The sequence below is a fragment of the Indicator indicator genome, chromosome 15 (genome assembly GCF_027791375.1).
Source record: "Indicator indicator isolate 239-I01 chromosome 15, UM_Iind_1.1, whole genome shotgun sequence".
Classification (NCBI taxonomy): domain Eukaryota; kingdom Metazoa; phylum Chordata; class Aves; order Piciformes; family Indicatoridae; genus Indicator; species Indicator indicator.
In genome coordinates, this window is record NC_072024.1 from 16847502 (window position 1) to 16867958 (window position 20457).

Consider the following 20457-nt stretch of genomic DNA (forward strand, 5'->3'; position numbering starts at 1 on the left):
ACCGGATAGTCCTTGCAAGTCTCTTCCAGCCCAACCCCGACGGTGATTCCCTTCGCCGCAGAAGGCTCACGGGGAAGCCCTGGCCCGGAGATGACTCCCACTGGGGGCCTGAGGACCCGCCCGGCCGGCCCGGCACTGGCGCTGCCCGCTGGGTAGGAGACGGGCGGTGACTGCAGCGCCATTTCGAGGCGAGGGAGCGAGGGCTGCGCGGGGTTTGGGCGCCCCGCGGTGGTGCTTGGCGCTGCCAGAGGCTACAGAAATGACTGCAGAGGGGTGGGAAAGAGATTTTATTGCCAGAACCGGGGGCAAAAAGGAGGGTTTTTTTTTCAGCAGCTCTTGGGGAATTCAAACTGCATTCCATACAACAGGGCTGCTCTGCTGCCTCAAAGCTGGTCTGAAGCTGCTCATTTTCATGCTGACTGGAAGTGCAGGTGGTTTTTTTTCATTAAAAAAGTGAGAAAAGGAAAAATACGGACACAGGTGGAAAAGTTTTCCCCTTGCTTGGAGCCCGGGGTATTTCACTTTGCAGGAGAGGGATGATAGCAGTGTTCTTTACAAAAACTTTGGAGCAAGCACAGGATTCGCCCTGCGCCCTCCAGAGCAGGGCATGATGTGCAGCCCTGCTCTTCAGGATGGCTGCGAACACCTGCTTGTTGGTGCCATGCCAGAGCAAGCTCCAGTGCTGCAGGAGGTTGTGAGCTCTGGAGCGTTGCTCCTGGAGAGATAGAGAGCTGAGGGCTGGCCCTGGAGAGAGATGTGGGTGCCTGAGTGTGGGACACTGCCACCCAAGGATCCCAAACCCACTACCAGGCTGGAGGAGCAGGGGAATGGGTGTGTGTTTTCTCCTGGCTAAGTGGGCTGAAGCCCCTCTGGGTGGAAGAGCCCAGAGCTTCTTATTTCTCAAAAATGGGTTGTACAAGACTTCTTTAGCACATCAACTCTATTTAGCATCTTTTCTGTGTTGTAATTTATTTCCATGCAGAAAAGATGATAGGCAAATTACAAAAAATGTAAGGAGGAACAGAATAGGCAACGCTGGAAGCTGCTTCAGACTTTTAGATCCATGATCCATAGCTGTGTGGGCAGAAAGGCTGTGTCTGAGGGGGGAATGTATCTCTTCAAGCCCAGTGACCCAGAAGGCCTGGGAATATGGAGAGCTTTCCAGGCATACAAACACCCTTGAACCAGCAGACTATGAGATGGCAGGGTAGGAGGGAGATGGACAGTGGCTTCCCTGAGAAGAAAAATTAAAGGGCTTGTGTTTATGGTTCCATGGCAGCCTGGATCATGATGGTATTGGTTTACTATGGCTATGAAGGATGTCAGTAGGCTCCAGAGGCAAGGTGTAGGCAGTGACTGAGCTGGCAATGCTGTATGTACCCTTGCACCAGTGATGACCTCATCAGGCGTTTCTGTCCTCATATTCGCTGGAATCTGGGTAACGTGCCAACTGACAACACTTTTCCTTAGGAAAGCAAATGGATTTTACCCCACAAACCCTCAGCTTTTAAGTCACAAGGCCTCCAAACAAATAAGCGCTCTGCATTTATGAGCAAAACAGGAGAGATTCACATAAAGTGAACTGGAACATCTACCTACAGAATTAAGAGGAAGGAACACGACATTTGACAGCCTGACAAGGAGCCTGTAAAATACAGGTAGGAGAATTATGATCAATTCTGCTCTTCTTGGATGTGTGTTACTTAAACACAAACAGTAACAGTCTCCACAAAATTTAAGACCTCCTAACATTGTATAATGTGAACTAATTATATTAAGAACTGAGGGGCCCTACATGCTTCTAGAGATTGAAGTGAGGGCAGGAGATTTTTGTAACACTGGTGAGCACCCTCAGGGACAGTGGTGCTCAGAGGAACTAATGGATTTTAATGGCAAGACCTGTGAGGCCCATTCCCTATGCCTCTGATGTTGGAAGGAAACTTTTAGGCTGGTTAAGCATATAATGAACTTGTCTGAAAAATGGGAGGTTCCTAAGGCTAAAAGGATGGAATGACCTCAAGGGTTAAAATAACCACAAATAAGACGTAGTAATGAAGAGCAGTATCGAAAGACTGTGAAATTCTGTCAGCCTTTGCAAGTAATGCCTCGTTCTGCCTTATTTACAAAAATTGTAGTTCCTTTCTGATTTGTAGCTGCTGCTGGGTGTTGGATTTGTGATATAGCATCTAGCACATTTGTACAGAACTGAAATAAGGCAAGTGTCTCGACTGGCTTCACACACCGAGTGTCACGCATCCAGCCGTGAGTGGAAGAAGCAGCAGGAAGTGAGGTTGCTGCCTGCACCGGGTTCCTCCTCCAAATCCCCGGCCAGTAATAGCGTCCGCCCGTTCCGGCCCGGGGCGCCGTGGCCCTTCGAGGGGCGGAACCGTTGCTACGGGCTGCGGGAGGCGCGGGAATTAAACGGCTCCGCTGGGGAACTAAACGACCGTGCAGGGCAACTGAACGGCCATGCGCAGGAGGTGTCATGGCTGCTGGCTGGCTGGTGAGGAGGCGGCCTGCTGCTGCTTGAGGGTTTAGTGCTGCTGGGGCTGGGCTGAGGGGGGAAGGTCGGAAGGAAGGTGCCGAGCCGGGGTCTGCCGCGCCCTGGGAGTTTACTGTCACTGAGTGGGGGAAAGGTTGGGAGGGCTGCTGCGGTCAGGTCGGCGGCAGTCCAGGCATTTGGTGGGTGGGTGCTGAAGGAGGGGCTCCTCCGAGCCTGGCGGGATGTTGGAAGGCCCTGGTACTGTAGTGGGAGTGGTGTCCGGGGCCTCTGCGCATGGGGTTTGGTAGTGGGTGGCCCGTAGGCTGTTGTGTCGGTGGCGTGGTGCGGTGCAGGACTGGGGAGGCAGGAGAGACTGGTGCTTTGGGCGAGGGGGAAGGGCAGAGCTGGTACCGGGCCAGAACAGCAGTGTCTGGGGCTGTGCAGGGAAGGGCCTCTGGGGTAGGGGCAGTAGCGAGAGGTGTAGGGAAGGCTTAGTGCTACGGGGTTAGGCTTTGCAGCAGGAGCTTGCTTGGCCTTGAGCTGTGGGGTGGCACCATGCAGGAGGCACTGAGAGAGACTGGGGACAGCACTGGATTTGGGGGAGCTTAATGCTGCTGGGGCTCAGTGGGATAGCCCTGAGTCTTGAATATAGTTGCAGCTGAGTTAGTTTGTATTCTTGTGGGGATACATCTACCTGGTAGAGGAGTAGGTGCTGGTGCAGATGGTGAGGAGTTCAGGATCTGGAGACTCCAGGTGCTAGCAGGAAGTCAGCCCCGTTCTTTTAGGGTTGGGTGCTTGTTTTGATCTGGTTGGGACGTTAGTCCAGCTCTGGTGGGGAGTAGGCTGTGCTGGTAGTTGCCAAGGAAGTGGAGGCTGTGCGTATGAGAGCAGGGCTGCTCAGTCTGTTCTGAAGGCTGAACAATTCTCAAGTGTTGAAACCTCTTGTAACACTTCTACCAGCGTTTTCCTTGGTTTTTTGGTGGTGGTGTTTTTTTTTTTTTTTTTTCCCCCCTGACCTCAGGTTTTGTTGGTCATTTGCAGCAAGGTGCTGTGTAGAGACATGCTATGTTCCCCAGGTGCAGTTTTGGTTCTGTCAGTTTCAACAGATGTGTTACATCTTGTAAATTTGTTGTTACTGTGCAAACAGTGGTCTCTTGGCTGCACCTGGGTTGAGATGAGCAGCTGTCAGAACAGTTGAGCTTGACTGCCTACTCAGATGGTCATTGAAATGTCTGGTCTGTTCCAAAGTAAGCCTTGGGGGCTCTATAGCAGCAATGTGTTCGTCAAGTTGGGTGAATGATTCGTGCAAGTCACTAAAGGTCTGGGGTGTGGGGGGGCTATCAGCATGGGTAGTTTATCTCTCTGAAGTTTGTTGATACACGGTGAAACGTGCATTTTATGTTGCATGGTGTTCTTACTTCTGTTTGGCTGTCGTGGGATGAATACGTGGCTTGATTTGCTTGTACAAATAAAATGGTTTTATTGTGTGAAGATAAGTCTTAATCTGTAGTTTGTGAACATTATTGTCTTCTAGGAAGATCCATCCCTGGAGAGGCACTTCAGAGGCCACAAAGATGCTGTCACTAGTGTGGACTTCAGTCTCAATAAGAAACAATTGGGTAAATTGTCTCTGTTTTGATGGCCAGATGATAAAGAGCTTCTCTGCTTTAGTTAAATAGAGGGAGCAGTGAACGTACTGAGCTCCACAAGAGCAAAGGACTTGTTTTCATGATAATGATTTTGGAGAGTTTCAGGATGAACATTTGTATGTGCTTTGGAAAAAATCTTGTTCTTGAACTGTAGAGATGACAGATTGTGTGCATCCTGCTAGAGTTTTAGGGACATCTTCTGTTGCTTATTGTTTCACACACCCGGCTGTACCATGCAGTCAACACAGGGTAAAACTTCACCTTTATTTCTCCGTTTTGTTTCTCCCCTTTATATGTTGCCTGCAGTTATGCCAGGGCTTGTATCCTAGTTGCTGTTCAGTAACCCACCATTGCATGGAGTGGGAACCAAAGGGGTTTTGGCAGCAGATATGCTGGAGGGAAGGGATCCATCCAGAGGGACCTTGACAGGCTGCAGAGGTGGGCACAAGCCAGCCTCATGAGGTTCAACAAGACCAAGTGCAGGGTCCTGCATCTGGGTCGAGGAAATCCCAAGCACAAATCCAGGCTGGGCAGTGACTGGCTGGGAAGCAGCCCTGAGGAGAGGGACTTGGGGGTACTGGTGGAAGAGAAGCTCAACATGAGCTGTCAATGTGCACTTGCAGCCCAGAAAGCCAACCAGATCCTGGGCTGCGTCAAGAGAAGTGTGGCCAGCAGGTCAAGGGAGGTGATTCTCCTCCTCTGCTCAGCTCTGGTGAGACCCCACCTGGAGTACTGCGTCCAGTTCTGGAGCCCCTATTACAAGAGGGATATGGACATGCTGGAACGTGTCCAGAGAAGGGCCACAAGGATGGCCAGAGGGCTGGAGCACCTCTCCTGTGAGGACAGACTGAGAGAGTTGGGGCTGTTCAGTCTGGAGAAGAGAAGGCTCTGAGGTGACCTTCTTGTGGCTTTCCAGTATCTGAAGGGGGCCTACAAGAAAGCTGGGGAGGGACTTTTTAGGATATCAGGTGGTGACAGGACTAGGGGGAATGGAATAAAGCTGGAAGTGGGGAGATTCAGGCTGGAAGTGAGGAAGAAGTTCTTCCCCATGAGAGTGGTGAGAGCCTGGAATGGGTTGTGCAGGGAGGTGGTTGAGGCCCCATGCCTGGAGGTGTTTAAGGCCAGGCTGGATGAGGCTCTGGCCAGCCTGATGTAGTGTGAGGTGTCCCTGCCCATGGCTGGGGAGTTGGAACTAGATGATCCCTGTGGTCCCTTCCAACCCTGACTGAGTCTATGATTCTACCTCTACTCCCCCAACAAAACAACCAAACCCAGAAGACTCTAATCTTTTTCTTCATTAGATTGCTTGCCCAGTCCAGTAAGGGTGATGATTATTGCCACTAAATCACATGTAAGCAGTATCGTATTTAAGTGCTTTATTGAGATGTCAGCATTAATTTACTTCAACATCACTCCTGGGGAAGAAGTATTGCAACTTGATATCCTTGCTAGACAATAACTTAATGTAGTTATAACTAACATTCAGATTTCGTGATACTAGGTTGTGTGCTCAATCTATTTTTACACAGTTGTCTATCATTAAATTTTAGTATTCCTAAGGAAAGGTGTTGCCTGCGTGACATACAAAGCTAAAGAGAGCCAAGAACTGAACAGACAAATATGTGAGGGGTTTTGTTTCCCCTTAGGGGCCATGCCTAATGAGTGACCCTGTTAGAAATGGGCATATGTTAATCCCACATCAGTAGCAGAAAGAGGGGTTGCTTATTTTTTTGTGTTGAAGTGATTGTGAAATAAAAGGACATGTGTTTTGCAATAATGGAGAAGTGTTGGAGGGAGAGGTGCTGGGTTGCCTTTAAGTTACCAACGTACAAGGCTTCTCTGCTTAGTCCCTAAGGTGTTTCTTAATATTTAACCTGCTGCAGCTGGTAGTTGCCATTGCTTCCCACCTTAAAAAGTGATGAGTGCCTCCATTCACAGACATTCTGTGTGGTTTTTTTGCAACTTGTGTGGCTTTTGTCTCTGCAACTGTTGCATTACCTGACTCTTGGGAGTAAATTGTCAGTCCAAGCCAGTGCATGACTGGCTTTGTTTTGCTTGAATTAGTAATTAAATGCATAGTATGCAATACATTGGGGAAGTTCCAAAGTTAGTATACTTGAGATTGCTGGAAGCTGTGATGGTGAACAGAGTGTGAAATGTAATTTCAGTGAAATTGGAGAAGAACTAAGGCAAATTTGGTTTTGTGTTGTTTTGTTTTTAATTTTTATTTCAGCAAGTGGCTCAATGGACTCGTGCCTGATGATCTGGAATATGAAGCCTCAGATGAGAGCCTATCGCTTTCCAGGCCATGAGGATGCAGTGATGTGTGTTCAGTTTTCACCTTCTGGTCACCTGGTGGCTTCAGGCTCTAGAGACAAAACAGTCCGTTTATGGATTCCCAGTATGTAAGTATCCATTCCCTTCTGTCTCTCCTTTTGTCTTTTAACTATGGGTTGGGTTTTCTCCTTGCTTCTTGAAGGCAGTTCTCTGTCTATGGGGCTGAAATCTGTTTGAGGGAAAGAAGAACCATTTTCTGTGAAAACTCTAAAGAAAAGAGAGGTAGTTTGGTCTGGCATTGGAAACAAAACTAAAATCATTGCAAAGCTTATTAAAGTCAGTATTGACTTCCTATCCTAATACACCAAGTTACTAATGTAGCTCACAAGTGGTGAGCTGTTGGAATTTTCTTCCCCTTTTGTCTCCAGATTCTTTCTTCTAGCAAACTGATCCTGCCTTGCAGTGTTAAGCAAAGTGGTGAAACACAAGATGAGGCTTAGTGATGGAAATACCTGTTCTGTGAGCAGGGTGGAAGTTACTAGCTTGCATATGTGCTGTAGTCTACAAAGTACTTAGATGTCTTAAATTTCTTGGTCTAAACAAGTAATTCTGTTCCATCAATAATAAACAATTTTGTTACTAAGATAGGACTACATTTTATTGTGTACTGAATTTTTTGTGAGCTTGCATTTGATTAACAAAAATTTACTCAGTACTGTAGCCTGATTACGAAGTTTTGACTTTTGAATGGAGGTTGTAGATGCTTTAAGTCATTAACGCTTGTCAAGTCCTTAGAAATCATTGGCCCAAAGACCTTAGCTTCTGTTGTTTTACTCTACAATGCACTGTTTTAAGAGATATGTTACAGAAGGAATTAATGCTACCCTGTGTGTGGATTGCTGTCTTTGGGATTTGTTTTTTATAAGCCATGTTGACAGAATTTTGTGATTTCGTGTTTCTGCGTGAATTTTTAACAGACTTGGGGATGTTCTGTGGTTTTGGACAGAAACTTTTCAGAGCAGTAACCTTTACTGTTCCTTGCCTTATAGAAAAAAGGAATAAATAAAACTAAGTGGCTCTGACCTTTTCTGAGGAGGGAGGAAATGTTGCTGGAAGGTACATAGTACTGTGATTTTTTTTTTTTTTTTTTTTGGTAGTCCTCAGCCTCAGTGTAGAGCTTCTTGAATCCTAGTGGAGAAGGGAACAAGCCACTCCTTCTGTTATTCAATTCTGTCTGTGAATATGGAGCTCCTAGTAGAGCTGGAGATATATTTTAGACCAAGAGTCCCATACACTGTTGGATCTCCAAGTACGCCTTGAGTTTGTCAGAGGAATACCCCTTGCGTTTATTTGGAAATGAGGGGTAAAGCAGAATAGCAATACCTTATCTTTTGTCTTGCCTGGCTCAGTTAAATGGTAGCTTGCTCAAAGTTGTACAGCATCAGACATGCTGAATTCAGTTGTTACTTCTTGTATAATGCTGCATGGAAAGCATTCAGCTGGAGTATGGGTCCTTACATGAGCAGTTCAGAGGTCCTTGACTATGAGTCTCTGTCTAAATGAACTGTGGCAACACTTCCCTTCTCACCTGCCTTCCAGCAAAGGGCTTGGTAACCAGGACAGAATATCAGCATCTTCTTTTATATGGAAGTTTCCATAAATGTTGTTTTAAATGGTTGCACAAATTAACAATACCCTTTTTGCCCCTTTATAGGAAACATGGGTTATTTCCTGCTATGTGTTCTGTATAGCTCATGAAACATGAGTTTGGGGTTTATAAACATGTTCTTTCTCATGTAAGCACATGTAGTTCCTGTAGAAGTGGTGGCTACTAGCACTGCTTGTGTTTTCAGGTACAAAACATCTTTGCTGCCCTGTTGTGCAGTTTTAAAGTGCTCTTTCCTTCTCTGCAGCAAAGGAGAATCTACTGTGTTCAAGGCTCACACAGCAACTGTAAGATGTGTTCATTTCTCCAGTGATGGCCAGTCCTTAGTTACAGCTTCTGATGACAAAACAGTCAAAGTGTGGACGGTTCACAGGCAGAAATTTCTCTTCTCACTTAGTCAACACACAAACTGGGTTCGCTGTGCCAAGTAAGTGCAACTTAGAAATAGAGTTGAGCATGTATCCCTCAAAGCAGAGACTGAGTGTCATGGTCCTGTGTAACACATTTCTGTTCAGGATGAATCAAGTGTCTGGGGTGACTGTAGTGTATTGCTAACCTGTAGAGAGATCCCTTAGGATAATGGTTGTGTCCCCACCTTGTGTTTCTTCAGTGATCTTTGTCAAGCAGAGACTTTCCTGCTTGTTTTGCTTTTTACCTAGTATGGACACTTCTGCATCTCAAAGTTGTTAACAGAAGCAAAATGAAAGACGTGCATTGTTTCATTTTAGTTGCTTTTAGACTTGTCATGTCCCTAGTTAAAAGGTGTCTTCCAAAATGATGAAAGTTCTGCCACAGTAAAAACATTACTTCCTGATAACTCTCAGATGTGTTTTCCAGCTGTCCATCACAGTTGTTTTCAGAGTTATATATATTTGCATTGAGGATAGAGCCATAGTTTCTCTGTAGGTGAAAACTCATAGTTCTTGAATGTGGGGTTGGCAATAGCTGATTGTGCTATAGATGCCCACAGCAGAGCAGAAATAATGTTTTTCTAGTATACATGATGATTTCTAGTTAGGGACTCAAACTGTGATCCTGTAAAATGTATACCTCTGAAGAAAGATAGCGCTGCCTCAGATATGAGATTTTTTTGAGATGGCTTAATACAGTGTTCAAAGGCACTTGAAGCTTCTGCAGCTGTTATTTTGGGAGTAATTGTATTGCTCTGAGTGCTTATGGCAAAGGTAGGAATCGTTTTGACTCAGGGTAGAGAAACAACGAAACAATGTGAAATGCATTTCAAGTGAAACAAGTAGGACAGGAGGTCTTCAGACTTGTGACTTTCTCGAGGGTTATTTTATGCACTTATGGAATTAGGCTTAGTTTGAGGACTTGTGGCTGGCCTTTTCTTCCCTTCACTGTACAGATTTTTAGTCTCACTGATGCCAGGGCGACTTCTTGAAGAGTCAGGTGTTTAGCCACATACCCGGAGGGCTGGCCCAATCCAAGTGACCATGCACACCTTTTGTTTGGGGGTTTTTCTTAATTGGTGTAACTTTTGTCTTAGATTCTCTCCTGATGGACAACTGATAGCATCATCCAGCGATGATAAAACTGTCAAACTGTGGGATAAGACCAGCAGAGAATGCATACATTCCTTCTGTGAGCATGGTGGGTGAGTATCTGGTGGTGCAACCAGGACTGGCCTTGCGATTTCTGAACTGGGGATGCCTGGTGAATGTACACCTGGTTTCGTGACAGCAGTCAGGGGCCCTTGCCCTTGCAATTGTTTCTACCTCTCAAAAAGCCTTTAGCTCACCTAGCAGCCAGCCAAGGAAGAGATGCAGAAATAGCTTCCAGAACGTCTTTGACCTCTTCATGACTTCTCTGGATTGTAACCTTGAAGGTTATGTTTTGATAATTGTCCATCATCTCAAGCCTTATTTTCTTTATGCTTATTTATTTTCAGAGATGCTTAAGTTTTTCACTTCTTCCGGTTTTGTTAATTTTTTTTTATTGTGCTCTGAGTCGAAGTAGATGAAAAGAGCAAAAATGTACTTACAGATTAGTACTTGGATGTTTTGTTTCATCCTCAAATTTTTAACTAAGGTTACAAACCCCGCTTGGCATTCTGAAAAACAAACTAGAAGTTAATTTGTCCAGAAATTGGAGGACTTAGACTAGAATCTCCCTAATTTCTTGCTGTCTTGAATTTTTAAGCACAAAGTTGCCTTCTTCCCAAGTAATACACAAAGATATTAAGACAAATTCAAACAGTGTAATTTTTTTTACTCTAGCTTTTCTAAACAACCTGTTGAAATATCTCAACTTCCTGAGCATTTGTTATGAGAATGCTCAAGGGATAATTAATTTTATCCAACTTCTTGTGTGAAATGGGTGAGGAATGAGAAGATGCTCTTCACTGAAGGTTCCGAAGATTCTGTTGTACTTGTGTGTTCAAAATACAAATTGATTGTGCACAGGTCCAGAAAGGAATTTGGTGTCAGCCTTGCTGCCTTCCAGGTGGCAACATACGATTTCAGGCACAAATTCAGTAAGTTCTATCTTAAAATTAGTTAAGTATAATAGAAGAAAACTCTATGTTCAGTCTTGTACACACTGCTCTAGAAATCTCGTTAATAGAAGACAAATATTATGCAAACATTAAATGAACACTTGAAAATGTTATGACAATCAGATCCATCAGATTCCAGGAGGTTTCTATCTACAGCTCCTACACCTGCAATGCAAGACACTGAAGGTGGTATCCTTAGATATGATCCTGCTGTCTACTTGGGGCTATAAAGAAGGTTTTAAGAAAAATTTCAGGTTATCTCTGCCTTTCCACAATAGTAAATGTGCCATGATGTAGCTTCCTTTCTTGAAAAGACCTTTTTGGCCTTTAGGAAGGGTTGAATGTAACCAGTTGGGTTTGACTGCAATTTGCAGGTCTGTCAATCACGTGGATTTTCACCCCAGTGGTACGTGCATTGCTGCAGCTGGCACAGATAGGACAGTGAACGTGTGGGACATCAGGATGAATAGACTGCTTCAACATTATCAAGGCAAGTGAAGATCTTAGAAAAGCTAGACTTTTCCACATATTAATATGAATTGCTCTGAATTGCAATGACTGTTTCTCTATAATGTGCTGTTTTTCCAGAAAGGCACTGGATTAGGCCTGCCAGTGGAAACCTGTTTTCCTCCAAATATCATGCTTTGTTTTGTGTTAGCTCTGACCAATTCTCATATTGGTGAGAAACGCCTCCGTTCTTATGTCTCTGCCCACCAGGAAAAAGAAGCAAAAAAGTCCCAATGCTGACACTGTTCTGTGCTGCAGGTCAGTGTAGTTATCTGCAGTGTCACTTGGCTTGTTGGTTGTTGAGGAGAGAATTTTGCAGGCTCTCAGCTTGAGTTCTTCAATTTTCCCTTGATAGAGCACGCCAGAGAAAGTGTATTGATGTTCAAGGAGCTTCTTTTGCAGCAACCTGTGAAGGACTAGACCTCTACTGCTAAATAAGAGCTTCTCTTGAAGCAAATGCAGATTGTCTGTGAAGACGATTAAGATGATGAAAATATTTTGGGGTTCCATAAAAGGTACATGAAAGTTGTCCAAAAAGAGGCTGCAGTGGAGCAGAAACAGTCTGCAAACTTAAGCTTTTCTAATACTGCTGTATGTAGAGGGCTGTTCTTCTGCTCTTTGCATGTAGATGGAAACATACTAGGATCACCTGATCTTACTATTAAGCACTGATGAGGTGCTGCTGTCACTGGAACAGTTTTTCTCTTGTGTAGGAAAACAGTAACATTTCTAGCATCAGCTTCCTGAACTGTTTTATTCCTCGTTTGTGGGGTTATCCTTTCAATGTATGCTCACTAGGTTGTGAGCACTCTGAGCTTTTCTTTCAACTGTAAACCTGCCTGAGCTCCTTGAACTCTCATGTAATGATTTTTTTTGTTGTTGTTAATTCAGTTGTTCTTATGGACTGACAATCCCTCCCAGTTCTCTCATAGTTAAAAAAATCTAATGGAAATCAGGCCTTTTGACTGTTGTTCCAGCTCATCAGTATTGAGCTGGTATTGTTACAGTGATGAATACTGAGGTGTGATTCTTTCTGTAGTAAGTATTTCCAATTTGTGACTCATATGAAAACTTGGAAAAGCCTTTCTGAAGTCTTGTGGCTCAAATAGGTAGTGTGTTTAAATACTTAAGCGATGTCAGATTGTCCTTTAACCTACTTTATCATTTTTAAACAGTGGCAAGATCTGCAAGTGTGTTTTTCCAGCCACATTATAACTTGGCTCAAAACTCATGTCTTTCTGCTTTCCACTTACTCCTATTAAATCTGGTGTGGTTTAGGTTTGGTTGCCAGGTTTATTTTTTTTTTTTTTTTGTCTTGGAATTACACGCTTCCCCAGTATCCCACCCTTACTGAAATGGCATTTTAGTCTGACACCATTGCTATTGAAGCAATGTTTTCCTGTTATGAGTGTTATTTTTAACAGCTACTCTTAATACTCAATTAGGATTTATAAAATTTCAACTAGAAATAGCCAAAAAAGCCAAAGGAAGCTAAAATTGCAGTGCTAGCTGTATGCAGTCACTTCATTCATCTCTGGCCATAAGTGATGCATTTTTAACATGTCCTGGAGATGTTTGTCTCTTCTGAGGTTTGTATGCACATGTCTTGACTAAATAGGGTTTAGTTTTATGGTTCTCCTATGTGAAGCTGCTGTCTGTCCCACTAGGTGGCATCTCTGCATTCAATACCTGCTTAGTCTGCCTGGTTTCAAGGGAATCCATTTTAAAGATTGAGTTGCATTGAAGAGATAATAGTTAAGTGACCATGCCACAGCCTCTTGGATATTAAAGTTGGCTTTTTTCCAAAATTGATTACTCTTTTAGCAGTGTTGCTTTTATTGCCAAGACTTGTTGCAGGTGTGACATTCATAAATGAAAGCTGGAAGTAGAGAGCAGACTGCAGAAAAACTTTTGTATGGTGTGTGGAGTTTTTAGCAAAATAAATGATGATCTGGCCATTTCTAGTGTACAGGAGAAAGGGCAGATGCTTTATTTAATCCTCAACGTGATGCTAACTGTTTTGTACAGCACATCATTTCACCTCTCCTTCCTCTGGAAGTGTCTGATGCTTACTGCCTGATGTTTTTACCCTCTGCGAAGCTGAGGGGTGCACTTCTGTTGCAGATCTGTGGAAATGGCTCTAACCTATTTATTGCTGCTTAAAAAGAGCAGATGGTACTTTTACATGCTTCAGACAGGGCTGAATGGTGGTTTTCTGGTCTCTACAGCTGTGTCAAGTCCATCCTAACTCTACAGGTTGGTGGTTAAATGAAAGGAGTAAATGAAAGTATTGTCAGACCTGGGACAGTTATGTCTGCCACTCTGTCGGCTGGCGTGACTCAATTTTAGTGGTTAACTCCAATGTAAGTCCCTGAACAGGCCATTATTTTCCCAGGGTTTGGCTGAGGGAAGGCTAAGCTTGTAGCAACGAGTCACTGGTAGGTGACACCTTGTGCTGCACTGAACTTAACTGTTTCCATTGTGAAAACAAACGAGGTTGTGGGATACGTCGGCAAGTTTTTGAAGAGGTGTTGTGAATGGTCTTGTGGGAGGTATGAGCTGTTTTGGCAGAAGAGAGATGAAGTTCTCTGAGCTGATGACAGCCAAGAGCTCCTTAGGCACAGAAGCTCTGACTGCTTACATGGTCACAGTCTGCTTTCTTTCCATTATGAAAAGGCTTTTTGGTGAGGCTGGAAATACTTTATTCAGTGTCTGGAACTTGAAGGATATGTCATTAACCTCGCGTGTTTCTGGTGTGATTCCTTGCAGGACTTGTCGTAGTTGACAAAATATAGTTGCCTTTATCTGTATATAGACAGTAATGGGGTGAGGAATGTTACAAATCACTTGGAATAACATTTTCAAAGGAGAAATGTCTTTAGCAGTCTTTCATGAGGATAAACTCCCACAGACTTTTTCTCCTTTCCTATGCAGTGTGATACAGGGTTGGGGAGGTGGAGGAAGATCTGCCTGAGTGATAGAGGCAGTGCTCACCAACATGAAGAACTAGTTAGAAGTTACCTGTGTTGAGTTGTGGATTTATTCTGTGTTTTTCAGTATCCCAGGTCAAGAGGACTTAAGGTTCTCAGAACTTAAGTTGTGGTGTATCTAGTGTTCCTGACAGTGTCCAAAGTGGGTATGATTTGGTTTACAACTGTTAGATGTTATTGTAGATTTCTGCTCCACGTCCACATCTGCAAAGAGTGTTTGGTTCTACTGTCTTGAAAGTTGTAGTTTGAGATTTTTCCAGATTTGCAATGAGGAGTAGACTCTCAGGGGAAATATAAATTTAGTTTGGGGGGCAAAATGTATTAGTAGTAGTTTTGAGTAGTAGATTTGAGGTACCAGAACATTTGGAAGGCACATAGTATAATTAGGATTAGTTGCATAGTTAAAACCCTCTTCAAGCATAGTCTTAATATTCTGTAATGGCACATAGTCTATGCATATGTAAAGTACTGCATGTTCTCATAAATAAATATCTTCAATAAGAGTGTTCAAAATCTGTTCAAAAGGGTTCAAATATATTCCATAAGTGTGTTTTGTAAAAATTAGGAGGGGGAAAAACCCTCTACATTGCATATAGTGAAGTTCAGTGTAGTTTGACTTCTTCCCTAAATAATGTTCTTCTTACTCTTTTCAAAATAACTTCATCTTCATGTGGGAAGGATTAGTTTGGGTGTTGGTTTTTTTTTAAGTTCACACTTTTGGTAGTTGTCTATTCATACTTGTTTTAAATTCTTGGTGGGACAGATTGGATGTCTGGAGAAATAGTGCTTATTCTGGACAAATTTCAAGCTGCTGGCTTTCTCTCCAACTTTCTCTAAACCTGGTGTTGGTTGGAGTAGAATTGTAAACCAAAAGCTGTGCAATGCCAACTTTCAGTTTGTCTTTCACTGTAATTTCACTCTTCTCCTTAGTGTATTAGCATATAGATTTTTATTCCAGAATGATTTGGGAGCAAGAACAACAGCTCCATGGTATTAAAATGTCCAGCTCTCTCACAGAATCACGTAGCTCACTTGACCCTCTAGTTATGTTTTGGGCCTGTACTGAAAGCTTTCATAGCTTTAAATGTCCCAGAATAATTGGCAAAGCTTCCATTTTCCTTCTAATGTAGTGCCTATTTTTACAAGAATTGAGTACTGCTCTTGTTCTCCAGTGGTTTGAAGAGGGGGTTTTGTGTGGAATGTTTTTCCCATGATCATTCTCCTGTTAAACTTCGTAACAGAAAATTGGAATGTACTTGTATTTTATTCTTATGTAAACTGGTCTTCGTCATTATTATATATACATTTTTTTCTGTTCTTAGTGCACAGTGCTGTGGTAAACAGCCTTTCCTTTCACCCCTCTGGAAAATACCTGGTTACTGCTTCCAATGATTCAACTCTTAAAATTCTGGACTTGCTAGAAGGAAGACTTCTGTATACTCTTCATGGTCACCAGGTGAGGCAAAGCCTTTTATATATTAACATACAAACCCATAGCAAACTGGGCAAATTTGTGCTTGAACCTTTCATTCTTCATGGCCAAAAAGCTTTTGTAAACTTCCTTGCATAAAAGTATGATGATAGGACTACTAGTAGTCTGGGAGATCATCACTGTTTTGAAAGGAAGGGCTGTTGGGGTGGAAGGAAGGCAGGCAGGAATGAAGAGCATGAGAAAGCAAGACAAAGGGAGCTTCAATATTGAGGATGCAAGTCTAAGACCTGAGGGTACAGAGCTGTGCCCTGGATTGATCCTGGGACTGTTGTGCACTCTGTACCACAGCTGTCACTGTCTTCTTCTGTAGAGTGATGCAAATAGCACATGGTCCCTGACAGATATTATGAAGATAAATGCTGGTCACCTCACAGGAGACAGTAGTGTTAGAATGGAGGATGCATGATCTGGGACATGATTTGGGAAGATGTTTTCATTTTGTTGGCAGTCTGAATTAAATAATTGAAGGTGATAAATGCTGCTGGTTGGTTACATTTAACTGATTGATCTATTAGTATTGTGCTGCTGGAGGTGTTGCTTGTAAGGTTAATTATATAAGTGCTTGCAGCTCTCTTTCAAGATGTTAAATGAAAATAAATAGACTAATTTCATTGTCTGTGCTGAGTGGGGCTGGAATGCTTGAAAAGCTAACCTGTCTTAAAGGGTTTCCAAAGGGACAAAAAGAGGAGAAATTTTTAACCTGCTTGTCTCTGTTAAAGTGGAGACTGAGTCTGAAATCATGAAAACTAACTGGGGAAAATCACCACCTGAGGCTGTTGGGGATGATGGGAAGGATCTGGGTAAAAACTGTAGCTGTGTAAGATGCAAAACTGATAGTTCTGGCTTCTTGTGCTTTGTTTAGTGACTGCCTTGTCTGTATAAAAAGGTCAAGTTTGTTCTGTCACTTCTGCTGTGCGTTAATAAACTTTCCTCCTTTTTTTTTTTTTAATAATACTGGGAAAATGGGTCAGCTTTATACTTAAAACTCTTTTTCATAGAAAGTTCTGATTAAAACTGAACAAATGGTTCAAATGCTGAAAACAATAGAATGAAGATAAATACTGGTTATCTTGACTGTGAAACTGGGCTAAGAGGGTACTCCTATCAAGAGCCACAAAACATCTAACTGTTGTCTTAATCTTGGTGGATTTTTTGGTTGGTTGGTTGGGTTTTCTTTTGGTGGTGGTTGTTTTCTTTGGTTGGTTTCTTTTTTTTTTTTTTTCCTGTTCTTCTGCCAAGTGAGTTCCTGGGAAGTAGTTTCCTGGAAAAGGAAAGGTGTGGATGGATAGTGGATCTAAACACCTTTCATCCTTCCCTCAGGAAGGCATGTGACTGGTGGTTGTTCAGCAGGAGGCTGAACCTGCTTTCCATCTTCTTTCCCCCTGAGCTGTAGGCTGCTCCGTGCTGAGTGCAGTGGCACCAAAAAAAAAAAGTTTAGCTTTAACTGAGCATCCAAAACTGATTATGGTGATCTTCAGAATTGGACAGTAGAAAGTCCCGTTTAGTCTGGTGCTGGACTAACTCAGGGCTTGGACAGAATCACTGGCTTGTGAATCACCTGTTCAGAAGTAGGGTCAAGGCTCCATATTGGTCTTCCCAGCTGTTTCAGATCAGTTAGACAACATCTGCCACTCTCTCGTAGGTACCTAACTGGCACTGGAAATGCTTTGACACTGGTACAGCTGAAGAGTAGTTACCATTATGGGATTACAGCTCCTTCAGTTGAGGAAAAGAACTAGAGGTATAGAAGTGTCTGGCAGTGCTTTTTGGTTGTCATTAAAGGTATTGCATTCAGTTGGCTGTGGAACTAGTCCTAGCACAGCCCTGGCTGCTCTTCCCCCTGCTGACATGTGCTGCACTGTTGTGGGTTGGTTCCTATAATGTCTGATGTCACAGATTCCTCACTTTTCCACTAAAAGTGTATGTTAACCTATTCATCATTTGTGGTAAGCAACCAGCAGGGACACAGGAGCTGCTGGGATGGAATCCTGCACCAACTGTTTCTGTCTAGCCTGCTTTGCTCATTGCTAAACCCACGCTGTTTAATACTGAGGGCTGGTTTTTTCCCTTCATTCTTGTCATTTCTGCCAGTATCTCCAAGTGGGTAAAATGAAGTGGATGTGGATTTTATGGTCATTAAATGGATTTACCTTTTTAGGTGAGGGCTATAGGTTAGTCACCAAATGAACAGCCTGTTCTGAAGACATTCCCGAGTTGTGACTATCGGGGTGAACATGCTGGTTGAGGCTTTGTTCCTCCTTTGATGGCTCACTGCTGTTTTGTTGTTCTGGGAAGGCTGCATGCGAGTGGACACTTGAAGGGGAAAAAAAACTCCTTAAGATCCTTTAGGCATACTTTGACGCAACTGCTGGAGTGCCAGGAATTTGTTAGCAGCTGATTAGCTGTAGTTTACACAGGGAGGGTTGCCAAGTTTACATAGCTGTCTTTAATTGTAATGTAGCTGGCCCCCTTGTAGCAGAAGGATCATTAGAGACAGGAGTTTGCAGCTTGGAGCTGACATCTTGCAGCTGCAAAATATCATTCTGTATTGTGCTGCATATTTTAGTTCTGGAGTGCTTCAAGCTGTGAGGTACTCTTGCCTCGTTCCATACAGATGAGACACCGAGTTGGTATGTAGGTCCATCTCTGGCACTGAGTCATTGTTGAGGATCAGAACATTTTGGGGCCCCTAAGCCACCTCCAGAGAGTTGGTGGAGGGGAGCAGGTATGTACACAGAGCTTGTCTGCCCTTTGGGGCTGTTTGATTAGAGCGTTTCCAGACTGACTTCCTTTGTGGAATGGAAGCTCTCAGTAAATATTTAGAGAACATCTGCGTGGTTCTGTTTATAAATAGGAAGACAGAAAATGCAAAGTTATGATTCTCCAAGCAGCCTTGACTTCAACCATGAAGTAGCTGCGTTCTACCTACCTGGGTGGCGTAAGTGCTCTTTGCTTTGCTGGCTGACCAAACAGCAAGATGACATGAGCAGGTGCACAGCAAGCAAGCAGGCTCTTCTTAATGTCTGCTGCCAGCTCTACCTAGGTGCAGACCTCTTTGAAGGGTGTGAGGGCCTCTCAGAACTGGACCAACAAAGGGAGAGAAGGATGTGTTGCAAACAGCAAGCAATTGACTTTAGATTAGCATTTCTAAGTATTAAAAGATGCTCTGTTCTTCCCTTCTATTTTCTTTTAAACTGAAGCTTTCAGGAGTTAAAGCTACTGAGAATTCGGTTATAAGATGCCAGTGTGCATTTTCCCTAGGTTAGCTGCAGCTCTTAGTCCCTGGTCAAGGAAAATGTAGCTATGACAGAATCACACAGAATCAATAAGGTTGGAAAAGACCTCAAGGATCAGTTGTGCTCTGTGCAGTAGCAGGAATTTTTTCAAAGCTCAGTGGACCAAGTGTCAATTTGAATTGATCTTCACTGTGCTGTCTTTGCTGGGTTCTCTGCTTCTGAAACGAAGTGCTAGGTGAAATGAAAGACTTGTAACATCCAGCATCTCATCTCAGGCTCCATAGGTTCTTCAGCATTCAAATGCATTTATCAAGCTTCTTATTTGTTTTCTTCATTGTCTTGATCACTTATTCTTTGCATCTTTTGCTCCTCTGCCCTGTCATTTCAATGCTCTTCTGTCCAGGTGTCATGTGCCCTCCTCTCTGGTGTCATGAAGTAGCTGAAGGCACTGTGACTAGTGACAGTAACAGTTCTCATTACATGTTCTTGTATGCTCTGAACTGAGGGTCCCATGCCTGGGATCCCAGCATGCTGGCTCTTGGACCTTGTCACCACTGGTATCTTTACGCTAATTAATCTCTTCCAGGAGAGTTTGACTGAATATCCTGGCTCACACTTCCCACTTTTACATCCCCTTTTACGGTGGAAGAGGAAGCTCTTAATTGGACTATTTGTGTTCTCTAGACATGCCTTGTTCCAGCTCATGGCACCTCCCTTACTCTCTTACCTGGCTTTTCTCTGGCATGCATTAGTTTCTCCCAGGATTTGAAAAATAAAAGTCTACTGGTATCTACTTGACCCCACTTATCTCTCCAGCTACCTTTTTCTCTGCCACCCCTTTCTGTTGTGTGGAGAGTGCATTATTAAACTGTTCTCCTCTGGTTTATTTCTGGATCCTCTCCAACCTGGCTCTTGTTCTTTCTGTTATGCTGAAGCCAAAATGTTGCTCTGTTTGTAGCTGGAGCTTGCAAGTCTGGCCTCTCTTGACTTGAACTGACTGTTGGTGTTGGCCCTGCTGCTGTTGAAATTGTTTTCTGTCCTCCAGCAGTCCTACAGGGGAGGAAATGGTGTTCAAGAGAGTTTTACTGCTCATTTTTTATAAAAGGTGCACATTTATCTGCTGCCTGCATGCAGGTAGAACTGCTCCAGACAGATTTCCATTTCTCCAAACTAAACTCTTGGCCTTTCTCTTAAGAATTTATTTCAGGGGGCTCTATTCTTAGCTCTACCTTTCAAAGCTTTGTGTTCAGGGATGCTTTTCCTGTTGTCTCATTATCCCTGTTTCAATCCTTACTGATGCTATTGGCACCTTGCCCATCACTTAGTGTTGTAATATGTGTCCTGGCATCCCATCTCAGTAGGTGCTGAATGCCTTCAAGCCTTTTGAGTTTGTTCTGACCATCACCTTCTAAGGCCACACTTAGTGTTTTGTGTAAGCCAATCAACCTGTGAATGGCTAGAGCAATAAGGCCTTATGATCACCAGCCTCTCCTGTAAGTAGTGGTAAAACAAGAAGGTGTGATCCCCATCTCCCAAGGTCAGTCTGCATGCCAAGTAGGTTGTGTAACATGCTGTGCCCCACTCTTCTTACCTACCTGGGAAGCTAAAAGTGGGATGTCACCTTGTGTTTCAGCTACCATGGT

At 43.5% G+C, this 20457-nt stretch overlaps 1 protein-coding gene across 1 annotated transcript in view; it reads left to right on the forward strand.

The window, feature by feature from the left end:
* Positions 1 to 6364: 6364 nt before the first annotated feature.
* The window catches only part of POC1A (POC1 centriolar protein A), a 50900-nt gene continuing 36807 nt past the window's right edge, over positions 6365 to 20457 (forward strand). The window contains 5 exon segments of the mRNA XM_054387339.1: positions 6365 to 6536; positions 8322 to 8501; positions 9582 to 9689; positions 10964 to 11079; positions 15409 to 15542. Coding sequence (XP_054243314.1) covers positions 6376 to 6536; positions 8322 to 8501; positions 9582 to 9689; positions 10964 to 11079; positions 15409 to 15542 — 699 coding nt within the window. The 5' untranslated portion in view covers positions 6365 to 6375.